We start from the raw sequence: 15,112 nt of genomic DNA, 5'->3' as shown, positions 1-15,112 counted from the left end.
AGTTGGGAAAGAATTTCACATTTAGAGCTATAAAAGGTCTGAACAAAAGAGCACTTTGTTCTCGGGGGGGAGAGGGAGAAAAACTGATAAAAGTCTTTCAAGCTTCTCACTAAAAATTTACTTTCCATACTAAAGAAAAAGGAGACAAAATATTTTTTTTAAAGCTTTCACTCACTCACAGGACGTGAATACAGATTTAAGGGATTAATGTGGATTTCATTGTCCTTTGTGACTATCCTGCATTTGTTTTCAGAAGTTAGCTTTTAACAGTGAAGTTTATATGGAAATGCCTGGAGGCACACAGTTCTTTCCCGTTCCTTTCTCTGGCTTCTGACGGTTCCCTTCAATTTTTCAGGTTCCTTCAGGAGAGCAGCTAACTGGTGGGGTTGGGCTTAGTCCAGGAGAGTGGGTGCATCGGATTGTAGATGAATGGTGTGTTGAGGCCCATGGTAAATGTTAGCAGTGAAAATAATTCCCTCATGAAGTGTGGGGTTTCTTTCCCCACCTTCCAATTTGGAGAGTTTGTATTCTTCTTCCACCTGTTTTCTGCCAAAGTGAATTTGTAATGGCAAATTGTACGGGGAAAGAATGTAAGTACAGTTGTGCTCCTAGTTCCTGCATCCCCACTGGCAGCAGGCAATAGACTCCAATGACTAGAGACATACCACAAACAAGGAGCAGCAGTGTGAACTGGTGGTGTGGAACCACGCAGGGACAGCTCCTCTAGGACTTTGTCTACATTACCAAGTTTTGTCGCCAAAAACTGCCTTTTGGTGACAAAGCAGTGAAAGCGTACACACTGCAATGTGACTTTTGTCGGAAAAACTCCCGGTTTCGGCGACAAAAAACTTCCACCCCATAGGAGAGACTTTCAGTGTTTTGATCTCTACTGCCCTGCAGGCATGTGCCCCTCCCCTTTCAAAGCCGCAGAAAGTATCTGACAGCTGAGTGTGCTGCTCCCTTTGGGGAACAAAGAGCAAATAATTGGAATGCTCCTGTTCTGCCCTGCACTAGGAATACAGCGGCAGGCTGACGGCTGTCGCAGGGAAGGGGGAAGGAGAGACTGCTGCACTGCTTTGACACTCCTCAGCATGGAAAGCTCACAGAGCTGCTCATGAGGCTGCTCCGGGCACCTGAGGAGGCTGTGGGAGAACTGGGAGGGAATCCTCCCAAGATGCGCAGCGATCAGCTCCGCCTTCCCACAACACTGCACTGTGGGATACATACCCACAATGCATTGCTCACACTGTCGATGACGGTGCCCACAATGTGGACATGGTCTGCCAATAGAGGGAGTAAGTGTGAACACCCTTTGGCGATTTTTGTTTTGTCAACTTTTGGGTGTCGACATAAGTTTTGCCAACAAAACTTGATAGTGTAGTAGACAAAGCCTTAACACTGTAATGGAGAAGGAGGGGAGGGCACAATGATTCCTTCCCCACCAGATTCCCCTTCCCACCCTCCAAAATCTCTCCTTCCTCATCACACCCACCCAACTCATTTTTGCTGCAGGGAGCCACCTGCAGGCGGCCATGTGAAGGGTTCTCCCATGGTCCACTGCGAGAGCAGCTATGGACACACAGAACATTTAAAGACTATTATATTGATTTTACAAATGTTATATGTATCTTTATGGAGCAACTTGTAGTTGTATTCCTGGCTAAATGGGGGGAGTCAAAGGGTTTTCTGCAGGAACTAATATCAAGAGGGCGGGGGTAATTAGAGCAAATTCCTAATGCAGGTATCTACTCTGTGGAAGTTTCACCCCCTAGGGGAAATAGCATGTACAGGTCTGACCTGGTTCAAGAGGCCTGGTAAACAAAGAACATCCTGGAGAGGGCTGATCTTGACCTTGGAGAGGGCCACTCATGCTTAATCCAAGAATGGACATGAGACTGTGATGCAGAGGGGCAGGCCCTGCAGTACTTTGGAAACAGACAGGGTTTCCATGTGGAAGATGGTGACACCTGATAAGCTAGATGTTTACTGTTTGTAAGATACCTTTGTTTTGTGACACCTGGCTGATCACCAGATACTCTGTCACTGCCCCTAAGAGAACAAAACTATGGGTGCTGAACTAAAGTCAGACCTGCTGAGATAATCTCAGTGATTTGCAGGAGTCTGCAGCCTAAGACCCCAGTCAGGAGGGAGTGGATAGCGAGATCCCACCTCAAGAAAGATGATTGGAGGCCTGAGACTAGGTGAGGTGGCCACAAGGAGGATCACAATTGTTCAGAAGTGCAGCTATCTTGGGAAACGTGACAACCACAACAAACTATTCCAGTTCCCATGCAAGGGGGAACCCTGTGAAAATTTCTCATGATTCTGTGACAGCAAGGGTTTACCTGTGTTACAGCAAGCGAGCTCTTTACTGATTCCCAGCCCTAGTGCATGGGGGATGCCAGAAGCAGGAGAGGTGGAACACCATTCCATTCCTAGATTGGGTAACTCTGGAACCACAAACCAAGTGTTTTCTCCCTAATTCTGCAGAGAAGAGAATTCCATGTTCTGCTAGACAGAAAGCAGAAGGAAGACAATGATATTTGAAGTAGGCTGCTCCTGAGAAGAAAACAGACTACAGCAGCAGAGCAGTCCATCTACTTGTGTGGAGAAGGGGATGAGAAGTTGCTCACTAGCCCCAGATTGAAGAAGCCTCCAGCTGAAAGAAAACACTTCATACATGTGTGTTTTCTGTTGGAAACCCATGGCCCACGAAACTTGCACATGCTGAGCAGCAAGAACGGATGAAATCAAATGAACAACTTTATACTGTTTCCATCCACCTTGCAAAGAGAGTCATAAAATTGTGACAAGAAAAGGAAATAAATCTAAGTTCACATCCTTGCATGCCACACCACGCAGGCCTGCTTAATCACCAGGGTTTGGAACATGTTCTGTATTTTATTAAATACACCAGCACCACCCTTGCAACAAAAAACGGTTCAATGACAGACTTCCATCTGAACAAAAAAGGTTTAGCTACGCTGGGAATCTACCAAAAATAATCTTATAGTAGATCTGAAGGGTCAAATGTCTCAGATGACCCTAGCTGCAGAAGTGTGTGGTCCTGGAAGTGTTCGTGGTGTGTGTGGTGGTGGTGGGGCGGGAGGTGGACGGTGCTACTATGAGAGGCAGCCCCAGAAACTTGGCCTCTTAGCCTGACACAACTTTCAATTCTGCCTTCAATTTATTGCTCCTCACTGGAGAACTGTTCCAGAATATAAATGGCTTTGCTGGGGAGGAGCCCACTTCTGGGACACTCTATTTGAATTCTGAAGCACAATTTAAATGAAAGAAGCAGAGTTATGGGGTTGACAGGCAAAGGACTCACACTTTAAAAAAGTTCTATTTAGACTGCCACGCCTTTAAGAGCAGGACAGGGGCTTCCTCTGCTTGCAGAGCACCTAGCACATAACTGGTGCTCAGTAATAGAATCATTGCAAGAGATCTGACAGTGCCATTTGTGAAATCTAGGTTTGCAAATCAGGGAAAAGATGGACAAAGTGAGAAATGAGATCCATTTCCACTGTAAGGCAGACATCGGCAATCTCAGGAAGTCCTGGAATATGTGGAAATCCAGTTGTTTTGTTTTCTGCCATCCTTGAAGTTGCTCAGCTAATAGATGGCAAATGCTGTTTAATGAAGATAAACACTGAATAATGAATCTTGGAGGTGAAAATATAGAGACTGGACTTGCTCCTAAATGGAAAGGGTGCTGCAGTCCATACCAACCGGGAGACTGGGGAGTTACTGTAGAAATCTCCTGAAAGCCTCCAGCTCCCAGAAGACAGCAAACAGGATGCTGGTTTTACTGATAGAGAAGCTAATATTAATCAGAATAAGGGATGAGCTGTATTGCTGCTGGAGAGATTTTGAACACCCCGGTAGCACTGCAAACACCGTGCTTCAGGATAGTCCTATGTGCCCCCTGGAGAAAGTGAAAGGCAGAATGAGATCAAGCCTCAAACCAACACTCACACCATGAATAAGGATTTAGGAAGAACTGATTTACCCTCATGGGAGTGGGGGAACAAAACCATGGTGTGACCAACAGTACCATCTCATTAAAAGATGATTTGGTGGAGGGAGGCCTCCAAAATTCTGCCACTCCATCTTGTGGGAGCTGTCCCTGAGAAATACATCCCAAAGGGCAGTTTAAGAGCTCTCTATTGTATTAAAACAGCTTAGCTGAACACTGGCCATTTTCAAATCCATTCCATTCTAATACTGAACAACGCTTCCAGAGCTGTAAAACAAGCCGAGAAGGGGGGATTTAGAAAATCCATAAAATGCAGGCCAGTAATTTGTGCCTCCTGCAAATCCTGCTTTCGTTCTTGAGAGGCCACAATACTTTTACAGTGATGGAACTGAAAATAGAAAAGAATTAAGAGAAGGAAATCCAGCCAAAATCTCACTTCAGCTCAGAACCACAAATGCAAGTTGTCAAGATCGAACAGATTGGCTCAGTTTAAAAAGAAGGAACTTTATTAAAACATTCTGGATACAGATGAACTTTCTGTGTTCGGTATTTATTGTTTCACCTACCTTGGAACAGGAGCTGTAAATACTTTAATAAATACACTGAAAGGTTGTCTAGTTTCATTGTAGCTTTTGTAAGTGCTTATGTATCCTCTGCTGAAATGCTGTTTTGTAACTTCTCTCTCATTGAATCACAACATGTATCCCTCTACCATCTGCAATTGCACACTAGGAGAACCATTTTTCTTTTCTCTCCAGCACGGGAAGCACATCAGTATTACAAAAGGCTGTTTCTAAGCCTCTCTCCGTGGATGCCAACAGGTCCTGAACTTAAAGTCCAGATCCAGTAAAAATAAAAAACAAACAGCAAAGCTGTTCCACAAAGAGGGAAGTAAATGGGGTGATGAAGGAGCCACTGCAATATGAATTAACAGAGGAAAAGAGACTCAAGCAGATTCCAAAACCAGAGCATGGAGAAACCCCAGGTAGAAAAATGGTCTGAAAATGACAGTGTGTAAGAAAGGCTGGAGGCCACAGGGCTTTTCCCTGGCTCCTGGAATTTTCCTGGGTTTTGGGGGGTGAAATGAGCATGAGGTGAAGGTAGGTGGACAAAGAAGGATTCTACTATGAAAATATCCTATCAGGAAAAGGTCAGTGTAATGACCAGCCCTAAAGCTTAGTTACTTATACTGTAAGCTTCCTGGGGCTGTCTTTTTGTTGTGTGTTTGTATAACCCACACACCACCTGGGTGTGGTGTTCTGTCCCATGTAGGGGCACCGAGACCACTTAGAGATTAATTAGTCTGCTCTACGGCCTTAGCTAAGAGCCATATGGCTTTTAGTTCACGCAATAGAGGCTCATGCACTAAGCTCCAGAGGTCCCAGGTTCAATCCCGTCTGCTGATGACCAGGGTCTGTCGGTATTACATTTGTTCAGATGGGGTTCCGGTCTCTGACCAGAGTTCCTAGGTGCTACCACAATATAAATGATGAGGATGCAGCATTTGTTTCTTTTTATAATACCAACTTGGTCTTTCCCTTCTCCCCAACTGTGTAACAAATAGAAGGAACAGCCCCTAGCACATGCTCACCTGAGTGCGTTCACTTCCTCAGTAGTTATGAAGGTGCTCTGCGCTGCTGTGCATGCCTGAGACTTCAGGCTCTTTAACTCCACCTCCATCTGCATGAATAGGACAGGAGATTAGTTCATCCATCAGAGACATGAAAGACATGGGTGCACACTGCTGAATCACACGACTGAATGCCCTGGACTCTTAGAGAGTAAGGAGTCCTGGAACTTCAATATTTTGATGTATGGACCATGGTGCACATGATTTTCTAATATAAGTTTGCAGTAAGGAATTTATCGTTAGTATTCCTCATGGAGGTACAATTGGCCAGATGCATTATGGGTTTTTTCACCTTCCTCTGAAGTATCAGGCATTTACAACAACCTGATGGCCCATAATCCATCCACTACAGCAAAAACTATGATCCCGTAAGTGTCTTCATTTCCATCAGACAGCTGTGTCCAGTGTCACGTGGTTCTTCAGCTTAGTCACAACGGAAATGGAAACCAACTTCACTTCATAACATGATGTTGAGTAACAGCAGGGAGGCAGCTATTTCATATGCCACAGCCAGCTCCCCCTCAGTTTAGAAATCATTCCAATGTACTTTGTGAAATACAAGTTTTACATGTGCCAAGTACCAGCTCCCCAATTAATACACCCTCTCTTGACACACCTGCAATGATCTCTCCCACCATTTGCTCAAAGGCTGTATGGGGCAACCAAGGGAGAACTGATATTGTTCAAGCGGAGCCATTGCTCTTCTTCTGAATATTTCCCCATCCATTGCCTGGTGAGTAAATCGAGGCAGAGAACTCTGCATGTAAGCAGGAGTTCCCTAGCACCTGAAGTTCTATGCTGGCAATGCAACCTCATTTAGCACCAGTAACTCCCACAGGAAATAAGCTGATCAGACGGCCTTGTCCAGTCCAATTTCTGTTCAAGACTTCTACATTGCACCCATCAGCCAGGGGAGAATTTCCAACCCTTTCAGATACAAGTTACCCAGCTGGGGTGGGGGAGAAACAGTGGATGAAGAATTAAGAAAACAGTTTGCCTCAGCTCCCTTTAGGCTAGGAAACCAAGCCTCAATCTGAGCACATGGTATTTCTTACTCAGGCCCTATAATTGTCAGGTTGGGAGCAGAGGGAGGAATGCATAGAAATCGCTTCGATCTCCTTTGGCTATGCAAATCTGTGTCCCTCATCCAGTGCCCAAAACTCCATGCACGGGGGAGGGAGAAATGGTATATTTTACCTGCTATTAAACTATTATCCTAAAAACCTCAGGCATTCTAAGCAGAGACAACCAGTTCTGAGCGTAAGTAACTTTCAGACACCCTGCGGCCCTATTAGTCTCCTCCCAGCCTGGATACCCTCCCCACTCATTCTTCATTGTCTGTTCTTGTACACCTATTCCCCTCCTCACATTTTGGCTCTTCCTTCAGCATCTGTCTTGTACCTCCTGATCGCTAACTCCCCCCCCATAAATCTATGGCCAGATGCTATGCTTTCCATTTACAGGGGAAATAATAAGCAACACAACCCTAATTAGAGATGCAAACCATATGAACACAGAGGGCTCAGTATTCAACATCAGGGAGATAACACATTAACAAACAGTACCCTTCATCTGTACTGATTAGATGTGTAGAGCATCATAATTCTGCACTGGTGTACCAGGTCCAAATGCAGCCAGCTGGTATCAGTTTCTTGCTTTTACAAGAAGGGGACAGTGGGTAGGTGGGCAAAAAGAATATGCATTCAACTGCAGAGCTATGCCTAGTCACATTGCTCAGCGAGAAACAAAGTTCCAGTGTAATGTATCTTCGCACACCTGTTTGCTGCAGGAAAGGCATGAAAAACATGGCAGCATTATAGCTAGGGACAGGGATGGCCTGATTCCCCACCCCTTTGGATACATCAGGGGCTAAAGCAAAGGAGAAAGACAGGGGAAGAGGTTCTAGCCAAAATCTTCTTTGGAACACTAGATTTTGATATTCTCCCATCATTTGCCAAAACCCTTTCAAGCAAAGAGAAAGAAGCAAAAAGCCCTCCTGCATCATTATGCTGTAAAAAATGTTCATGTATATTAGCCAGCTGACAAGATTATCACAGCGAGGAATGCTTCCCTCAATTTTCTGATTACTGAGCTTATCTGTCCCAGCTCAGTTCATTATAGATAGCTGGGATAAAGCAAGTGCTCTAGATAATTCCAGGGATGACAATCAAGGAACTGGTACCGGCAGCAGACTTCAATTCCAACCTACTTCTAGCAGGAAAACATTCATTATACACTCTGCTTCCCATCTCTGCAGAAGGCTGGGATGAGGTTTGTTATTACAGTTTTGTGCTGCTTTCTGGGCCACATGTGGATAGCATTGGAAGATGGAGCACTGGTAAATATGCTATTTATCAAAGGCTAAGCGGCCTCAGCCTTGAGTCCAACTGCCACCTGCTAACCGACATGAACCAATAAATCACTGCTGGCTCCTTTGGAGAAGATGGGGAGTTAGGAATCTGTTTTCTGTGGTCTGTTTGCATGGGTTTGTTGTGTGCAGAGGGACAGGGTTTGAGTGTATACTGGGAAGAGGAGAGGGGAGATGGGTCTGTGTGTACACACGTGCTCCACATCGGTTCCGGAGGGCACAGTGTTAGCGAAGTCCGATTCGATAAAGAGTTAGTGTCACACTTCTAGTAACCATACAGCGACTACCTCCTAGACAGCTCTATTAGAACCCGGATGAGATTCCACGCTGTGCCTCTATGAGCCACCCAGGGTTGTGGCGGGGTGAGATGAGAGAGCTTTAAGTAACCTTTGTACCCTCCCAATTCTGATCTGCTCCAGCGGCCACAGAAATCCACGGGGTAAATTAGACAGATGTGGGGAGGGGGATGCTGCCAGAAACTCCACAGTGCTACAAGCTGCCTCCCCCCGCAAAATGCTCCTCACCCCCAAACACCAGTGCCTGCAAGTGGGTCTTTGGAAGACAGCTTTTGGCTGTCTTACTCAGCGCCTGCACCAGGAGAATTCTCCTCTAGCTAGACCTGGGGCTTCTTGGGTATGCCTAAGTCAGCGGCTTTTAAACTTTTTGAGCTGAGCCACCCTCTGAGTTACAATATTTGGTTGTGGCCCCCTCCACCCCCCACAACCCAGGCAAAAATAGACACATCCAGAAATATTCTTGACAGCCTGCTCATAAACCTAACACAGACCTTAACACACCTTTAATGATATTACCTGCACCTGTAAGTTACAAATACACAGATACTTACCAACAGCACAGCCAAGGCTTCCTCAGCAGTGGGCTGCTTCTACCTTGCAGCCAAGATGCACCCAAGAGCAGGGCCAATACCTGCCCCTCTGCCACCCCCCCACCCCACCCCCCCGGCTCAGGTTTTCAGAATGGGGGACAGCACATGTGACCATCTCTGGAGGCGGAGCCAGTGCTGACTGCAGAGGCTGCCAGGAATGGAAATCGGCTCAGCCTCAGCAGACATTTACACTGACCCAGAGGCTGGGTGACCTGCTGAGGTGAGTCCAGGGTGCAGGTGGCACTCTCTCCCCGCCCCGCATGGGGGCTGGCACAAGCCGCCTAGTGTTGCCGCTTGCCCCCCCAAGTGTGCCTCCATGCCCACCCTAGGGGGGGCACCCCACAGTTTGAAAACCTCTGACCTACGTCTACACTGAAACCCACTGCCCCAAAATCCCAAAACAAAATGTGGCAGCAGGTCTCAGAACCTAGTTCTGCAGGGGAGTTGGACTCGAGCTTCGGGGCTAAAAACAGCAATGTAGAGGTTCCCACTCAGGCTCTTAAACCTGGTGAGGGGGTGTGTCTTGGAGCCCAAGCAGGAACGTCTACATAGCTATTTGAGTATGACTGCTCAGAGCTCCGGTATGAAACTGCATAAAAACCTGAGTGTCTCTGGATTAAGTTTAGAAGTGTGAGCAACAAGAGTGATGTAGTGGTGGGAGTCTGCTATAGACCACCGGACCAGGGGGATGAGGTGGATGAGGCTTTCTTCCAGTAACTCGCAGAAGCTAGTAGATCGCATGCCCTGGTTCTCATGGGTGACTTTAATCATCCTGATATCTGCTGGGAGAGCACTACAGCGGTGCACAGACAATCCAGGAAGTTTTTGGAAAATGTAGGGGACAATTTCCTAGTGCAAGTGCTGGAGGAGCCAACTAGGGGGAGAGCTTTTCTTGACCTGCTGCTCACAAACCGGGAATAATTAGTAGGGGAAGCAAAAGTGGATGGGAATCTGGGAGGCAGTGACCATGAGTTGGTCGAGTTCAGGATCCTGACACAGGGAAGAAAGGTAAGCAGCAGAATACAGACCTTGGACTTCGGGAAAGCAGACTTCGACTCCCTCAGGGAACTGATGGGTAGGATCCCCTGGGGAATAACATGAAGGTGAAAGGAGTCCAGGAGAGCTGGCTGTAAATTCAAAGAATTCAAAAGGATTCAAAGAATCCCTATTGAGGTTACAGGGACAAACCATCCCAATGTGTCGAAAGAATAGTAAATATGGCAGGCGACCAGCTTGGCTTAACAGTGAAATCCTTGCAAATCTTAAACATAAAAAAGAAGCTTACAAGAAGTGGAAGATTGGACAAATGACCAGGAAGAGTACAAAAATGTTGCTCGGGCATGTAGGAATGAAATCAGAAGGGCCAAATCGCACCTGGAGCTGCAGCTAGCAAGAGATGTTAAGAGTAACAAGAAGAGTTTCTTCAGGTATGTTGGCAACAAGAAGAAAGCCAAGGAAAGTGTGGGTCCCTTACTGCATGAGGGAGGCAACCTAGTGACAGAGGATGTGGAAAAAGCTAATGTACTCAATGCTTTTTTTGCCTCTGTCTTCACAAACAAGGTCAGCTCCCAGACTGCTGCACTGGGCAACACAGGATGGGGAGTAGATGGCCAGCCCTCTGTGGAGAAAGAAGTGCTTAGGGACTATTTAGAAAAGCTGGACGTGCACAAGTCCATGGGGCCAGATGCATTGCATCCGAGAGCGCTAAAGGAGTTGGCGGCTGTGATTGCAGAGCCATTGGCCATTATCTTTGAAAACTCATGGCGATCTGGGGAAGTCCCGGACGACTAGAAAAAGGCTAATGTAGTACGCATCTTTAAAAAAGGGAAGGAGGAGTATCCTGGGAACTACAGGCCAGTCAGCCTCACCTCAGTCCCCGGAAAAATCACGAAGCAGGTCCTCAAGGAATCAATCCTGAAGCACTTACACGAGAGGAAAGTGATCAGGAACAGTCAGCATGAATTCACCAAGGGAAGGTCATGCCTGACTAATCTAATCGCCTTCTATGATGAGATTACTGGTTCAAGTGGAGTGCCCCAAGGGTCGGTCCTGGGGCCGGTTTTGTTCAATATCTTCATAAATAATCTGGAGGATGGTGTGGATTGCACTCTCAGCAAATTTACGGATGATACTAAACTGGGAGGAGTGGTAGATACGGTGGCAGGTAGGGATAGGATACAGAGGGACCTAGACAAATTAGAGGATTGGGCCAAAAGAAAGCTGATGAAGTTCAACAAGGATAAGTGCAGGGTCCTGTACTTAGGATGGAAGAATCCCATGCACCGCTACAGACTAGCGACCGAATGGCTAGGCAGCAGTTCTGTGGAAAAGGTCCTAGGGGTTACAGTGGATGAGAAGCTGGATATGAGTCAACAGTGTGCCCTTGTTGCCAAGAAGGCCAATGGCATTTTGGGATGTATAAGTAGGGGCACAGCCAGCAGATCGAGGGACGTGATCGTTCCCCTCTATTCGACATTGGTGAGGCCTCATCTGGAGTACTGTGTCCAGTTTTGGGCCCCACACTACAAGAAGGATGTGGAAAAATTGGAGAGAGTCCAGCGAAGGGCAACAAAAATGATTAGGGGACTGGAACACATGACTTATGAGGAGAGGCTGAGGGAACTGGGATTGTTTAGTCTGCGGAAGAGAAGAATGAGGGGGGATTTGAAAGCTGCTTTCAACTACCTGAGAGGTGGTTCCAAAGAGGATGGTTCTAGACTATTCGCAGTGGTAGAAGAGGACAGGACAAGGAGTAATGGTCTCAAGTTGCAGTGGGGGAGGTTTAGGTTGGATATTAGGAAAAACTTTTTCACTAGGAGTGTGGTGAAACACTGGAATGCGTTACCGAGGGAGGTGGTAGAATCTCCTTCCTTAGAAGTTTTTAAGGTCAGGCTTGACAAAGCCCTGGCTGGGATGATTTAATTGGGGACTGGTCCTGCTTTGAGCAGGGGGTTGGACTAGATGACCTCCTGAGGTCCCTTCCAACCCTGATATTCTATGATTCTATGATTTTTAGTATCATAGAGAAAGCCCGAGTCTGGCTCTGAGACTCACTCCCACGGTATTTTTTCTGAAGTGCAGATGTACTCTCACAGCTCCTTTATGCTGCTCCAGGCCTTTTACCTGGCATATAGAAGGCCAGAGCAGGGGTGGGAATCTCAGCCCAGGACAAGTATGCATCACTATGTTACTGCATCTCCTGTCATGATAACAACAGGCCTGATCCAGAAAGGTGCTAAGCACAAACTATTTCCAAGAGAGCTTCAGGAGCTCAAACTGCTCAGGATTAGGCTCTCTAATTAATTTGTCCCCATTCCATAGAATATATTACTGGCTCCAGAAGAAGCCAGGCTATTTTTTAAGTTAGCGAGGTCTTTATGACACCGAAAGGGAAGAACCATGAGTAATGTCAGAGACTGTGAATGGTGAGAAAAAATACACTGGTATTTAACATTTTGACCATGCAATGTCCTTTTAACCAGAATACATCAGAGTCTCTTTTCCTCCCCCTTCCTCCATTCAATTTTATCCAGCTCCTTTGCAGCTTTCTTGATGTCCATAATCCCCAATTTCTGGGTAGCTTTAGAGCTATTGATTGGATGAAATCAGGGCACATCCAACATTTAAAATAACTCGTTCATTAAAGGTGCCGTTATGTATATGATGTGCACAAGCCTGAATGGTAAACTGCCATGATGTTTTCCGGAACAGAAAACACATCTCAGACCTTATCATTTACAGAATAGAGGGGAAATTACTAATACATTTAGAATTAAGTGGAATGGTTTTCTCCTCTCCTCCCATTCCCCCACTTTGAACCTGCCAGGGGACAGGAATTCAAGATGGTTCTCCTGAAAGTGTTGATGACCTTACAAACACTACCAGCAAAATAAGGAATTCAGCCTGTTCTATTTCCCTGTTCTGCTTGAAGTGTCTGAGGTCCTTAGAGATGGAAGGAAAAAACACATAAAACTGGGCTACTAACTGGTAAGAAAAAGAGATCCTTCATTTTCAGGTATTTGATTTCAAGTTGCACTTGGGGCATTTGTCATTTTTAAGCTCCATCCCCTCAGATATTCTGCTACTGAGTTAATACCCGATTCTCAAGGTGCTAAGTTCTCACAGCTCCCTGGGGGTGTGGTTGCTCATATTGGTCATTTTCAAAAGCATCTAGGTGACCTCGGGATCTAAGGCTACATCTGCATTACAAGTGCTACAGTGGCAGAGCTCCAATTACACCACTGAAACGCACACACTTGCTACCGCGACGGAAGGGACCTCTCTCCGCCAGGGCTTAGTTTGGCTTAACTGTCTCTCAGTGTGAAATGTAACTCGGTCAACCTATGTTTTAGGTGGAGACTGGGTCCAAATCTCATTTTCAAAAGTGACTTACAAACTCTGGAACTCCCACAGGACTTAAGCGCCTAAGTTTCCCAGTCACTTCTGAAAATGGGACATTTTTGAATACTAACTTGCCTGTGAAAGTCAGGCTACAGAGTTATACACACCGACATATGGATTTCTGTGCCCAGCTTTAGGCTTCCGGATTTCAAAGCAGCCTCTCTGTTTTGCATTTTGTTTAAAAAAATATTTCAGTTCAGTGTTAAAATAAGCATTTGTTTGGATGATGAAAACAATAAAAAGTCAGGGGTTTATTTTTCCACTTTATGTACACATTTCAAACAACATCACATGACTGGAGACATATTGTTACTGTTACAATAATCAATTTACTCTAAATGAATGAGTTACAGCGAGGGGCCGATTCAACAACTGTATACTGAAGATGAAGATTGTCTGCCTCTAATTCAGCGTTTTGGGAATTGTAAGAAAAGGGGAAGTGGTGAATCCATTATCAACGTCTAAAGTTTATTAAATAATGGGCTGAGTGAGGCACCACCTTTTGGAAGGCCTTCCTCAGCAAAAGAGCTGAATTTAAAAGGCGGAGATAAATAAGAAGTGAATTTATATGGAGACAGCATGGAAAGGTGAACTGAGAGGTTGTGTTTGCCACAAATCTCAACACAATTCAATAAGCTATTTAAATACATAAATATTTAAACTATCAAAACAAGGCAGGCTTGGAAGGGAGGAGTCTGGGCCTGAAGACTAGAATGAAACAGAGGGGAGATTCCCATACCTGTGTCATTCTTTTTAGGTGACAAACCTGAGGAACTGTCCCAGATTGTGGGACAAGGGTAACCCAATGGAAATAGTTCACTTGACCTTTCAGAAAGTCATTGACAAGGTCTCTCACCAAAAGATCTTAAGCAAAGTAAGCAGTCATGGGATAAGAGGGAAGTTCCTCTCATGAATCAGTAACTGGCTGGAAGAAAGGAAACAAAGGTTAGGAATAAATGGTCAGTTTTCAGAGTGTAGAGATGTAAATAGTGGGGTCCCCCGGGGATCTGTACTGGGACATATTCATGCTGTTCAACATATTCATAAGTGATCTTCAAAAAGAGGTCAACAGTTGAGGTGCCAAAGTCTGCAGATGACACAAAATATACTCAAGATAGTTAAGTCCCAGGCAGACTGCGAAGAATTACAAAGGGATCTCCCAAAACTGGGCAACAAAATGGCAGATGAAATTCAGTGTTAATAAATGCAAAGCAATGCACACTGGAAAACATAATCCCAACTACACATACAAAATGATGGGGTCTAAATTAGCTGTTTCCACTCAAGAAAGATCTTGGAGTCATCTTGGATAGTTCTCTGATAACATCGGCTCAATGTGCAACTGTGGTCAAAAAAGCTAACAGATTTTTAGGAACCATTAGGAAAGAAACAGATAATAGGACAGAAAATATCATAATGCCACTATATAAATCCATTGTATGCTCACACCTTGAATACTGCATGGAATTCTAGTCGCCCCATCTCAAAAAATATTTCAGAAATGTAAAAAGGGCAACAAAAATGATTAGGGGTATGGAACAGCTTCCATATGAGGAGAGATTAAAAAAGCTGTTCAGCTTGGAAAAGAGACGATTAAGAGGGGATATGATTAGGGTCCTGCCAAATTCACGGCCATGAAAAACGCATCATGGACCACGAAATCTGGTCTCCCACCGTGAAATCAAGCCTTTTTTGTGTGCTTTTATCCTATACTATACAGATTTAATGGGGAGAGACCAGTGTTTTTCAAATTGGGGGTTCTGAACCAAAAGAAAGTTGCGAGCGGGGGGGGAAGGGGGGTCGCAAGGTTATTTTACGGGGGTCACAGTATCGCCACCGTTACTTCTG

General features: G+C 45.4%; 1 protein-coding gene across 6 annotated transcripts in view; it reads right to left on the bottom strand.

Annotated features, from left to right (window-relative positions):
• Nucleotides 1–15,112, bottom strand: part of MAD1L1 (mitotic arrest deficient 1 like 1) — a 554,553-nt gene that overhangs the window by 225,302 nt on the left and 314,139 nt on the right. For all 6 annotated transcript variants that reach the window (XM_073361988.1, XM_073361987.1, XM_073361989.1 and 3 more), the window contains one exon: nt 5,571–5,659. In XM_073361988.1, the coding sequence (XP_073218089.1) occupies nt 5,571–5,659 (89 nt within the window). The remainder of the gene's footprint in view (nt 1–5,570; nt 5,660–15,112) is intronic.

The sequence above is a fragment of the Lepidochelys kempii genome, chromosome 10 (assembly GCF_965140265.1).
Source record: "Lepidochelys kempii isolate rLepKem1 chromosome 10, rLepKem1.hap2, whole genome shotgun sequence".
Taxonomy (NCBI): domain Eukaryota; kingdom Metazoa; phylum Chordata; order Testudines; family Cheloniidae; genus Lepidochelys; species Lepidochelys kempii.
The sequence above is the reverse complement of the archived record's forward strand: the minus strand, read 5'-3'. Positions and strand labels throughout refer to the sequence as shown.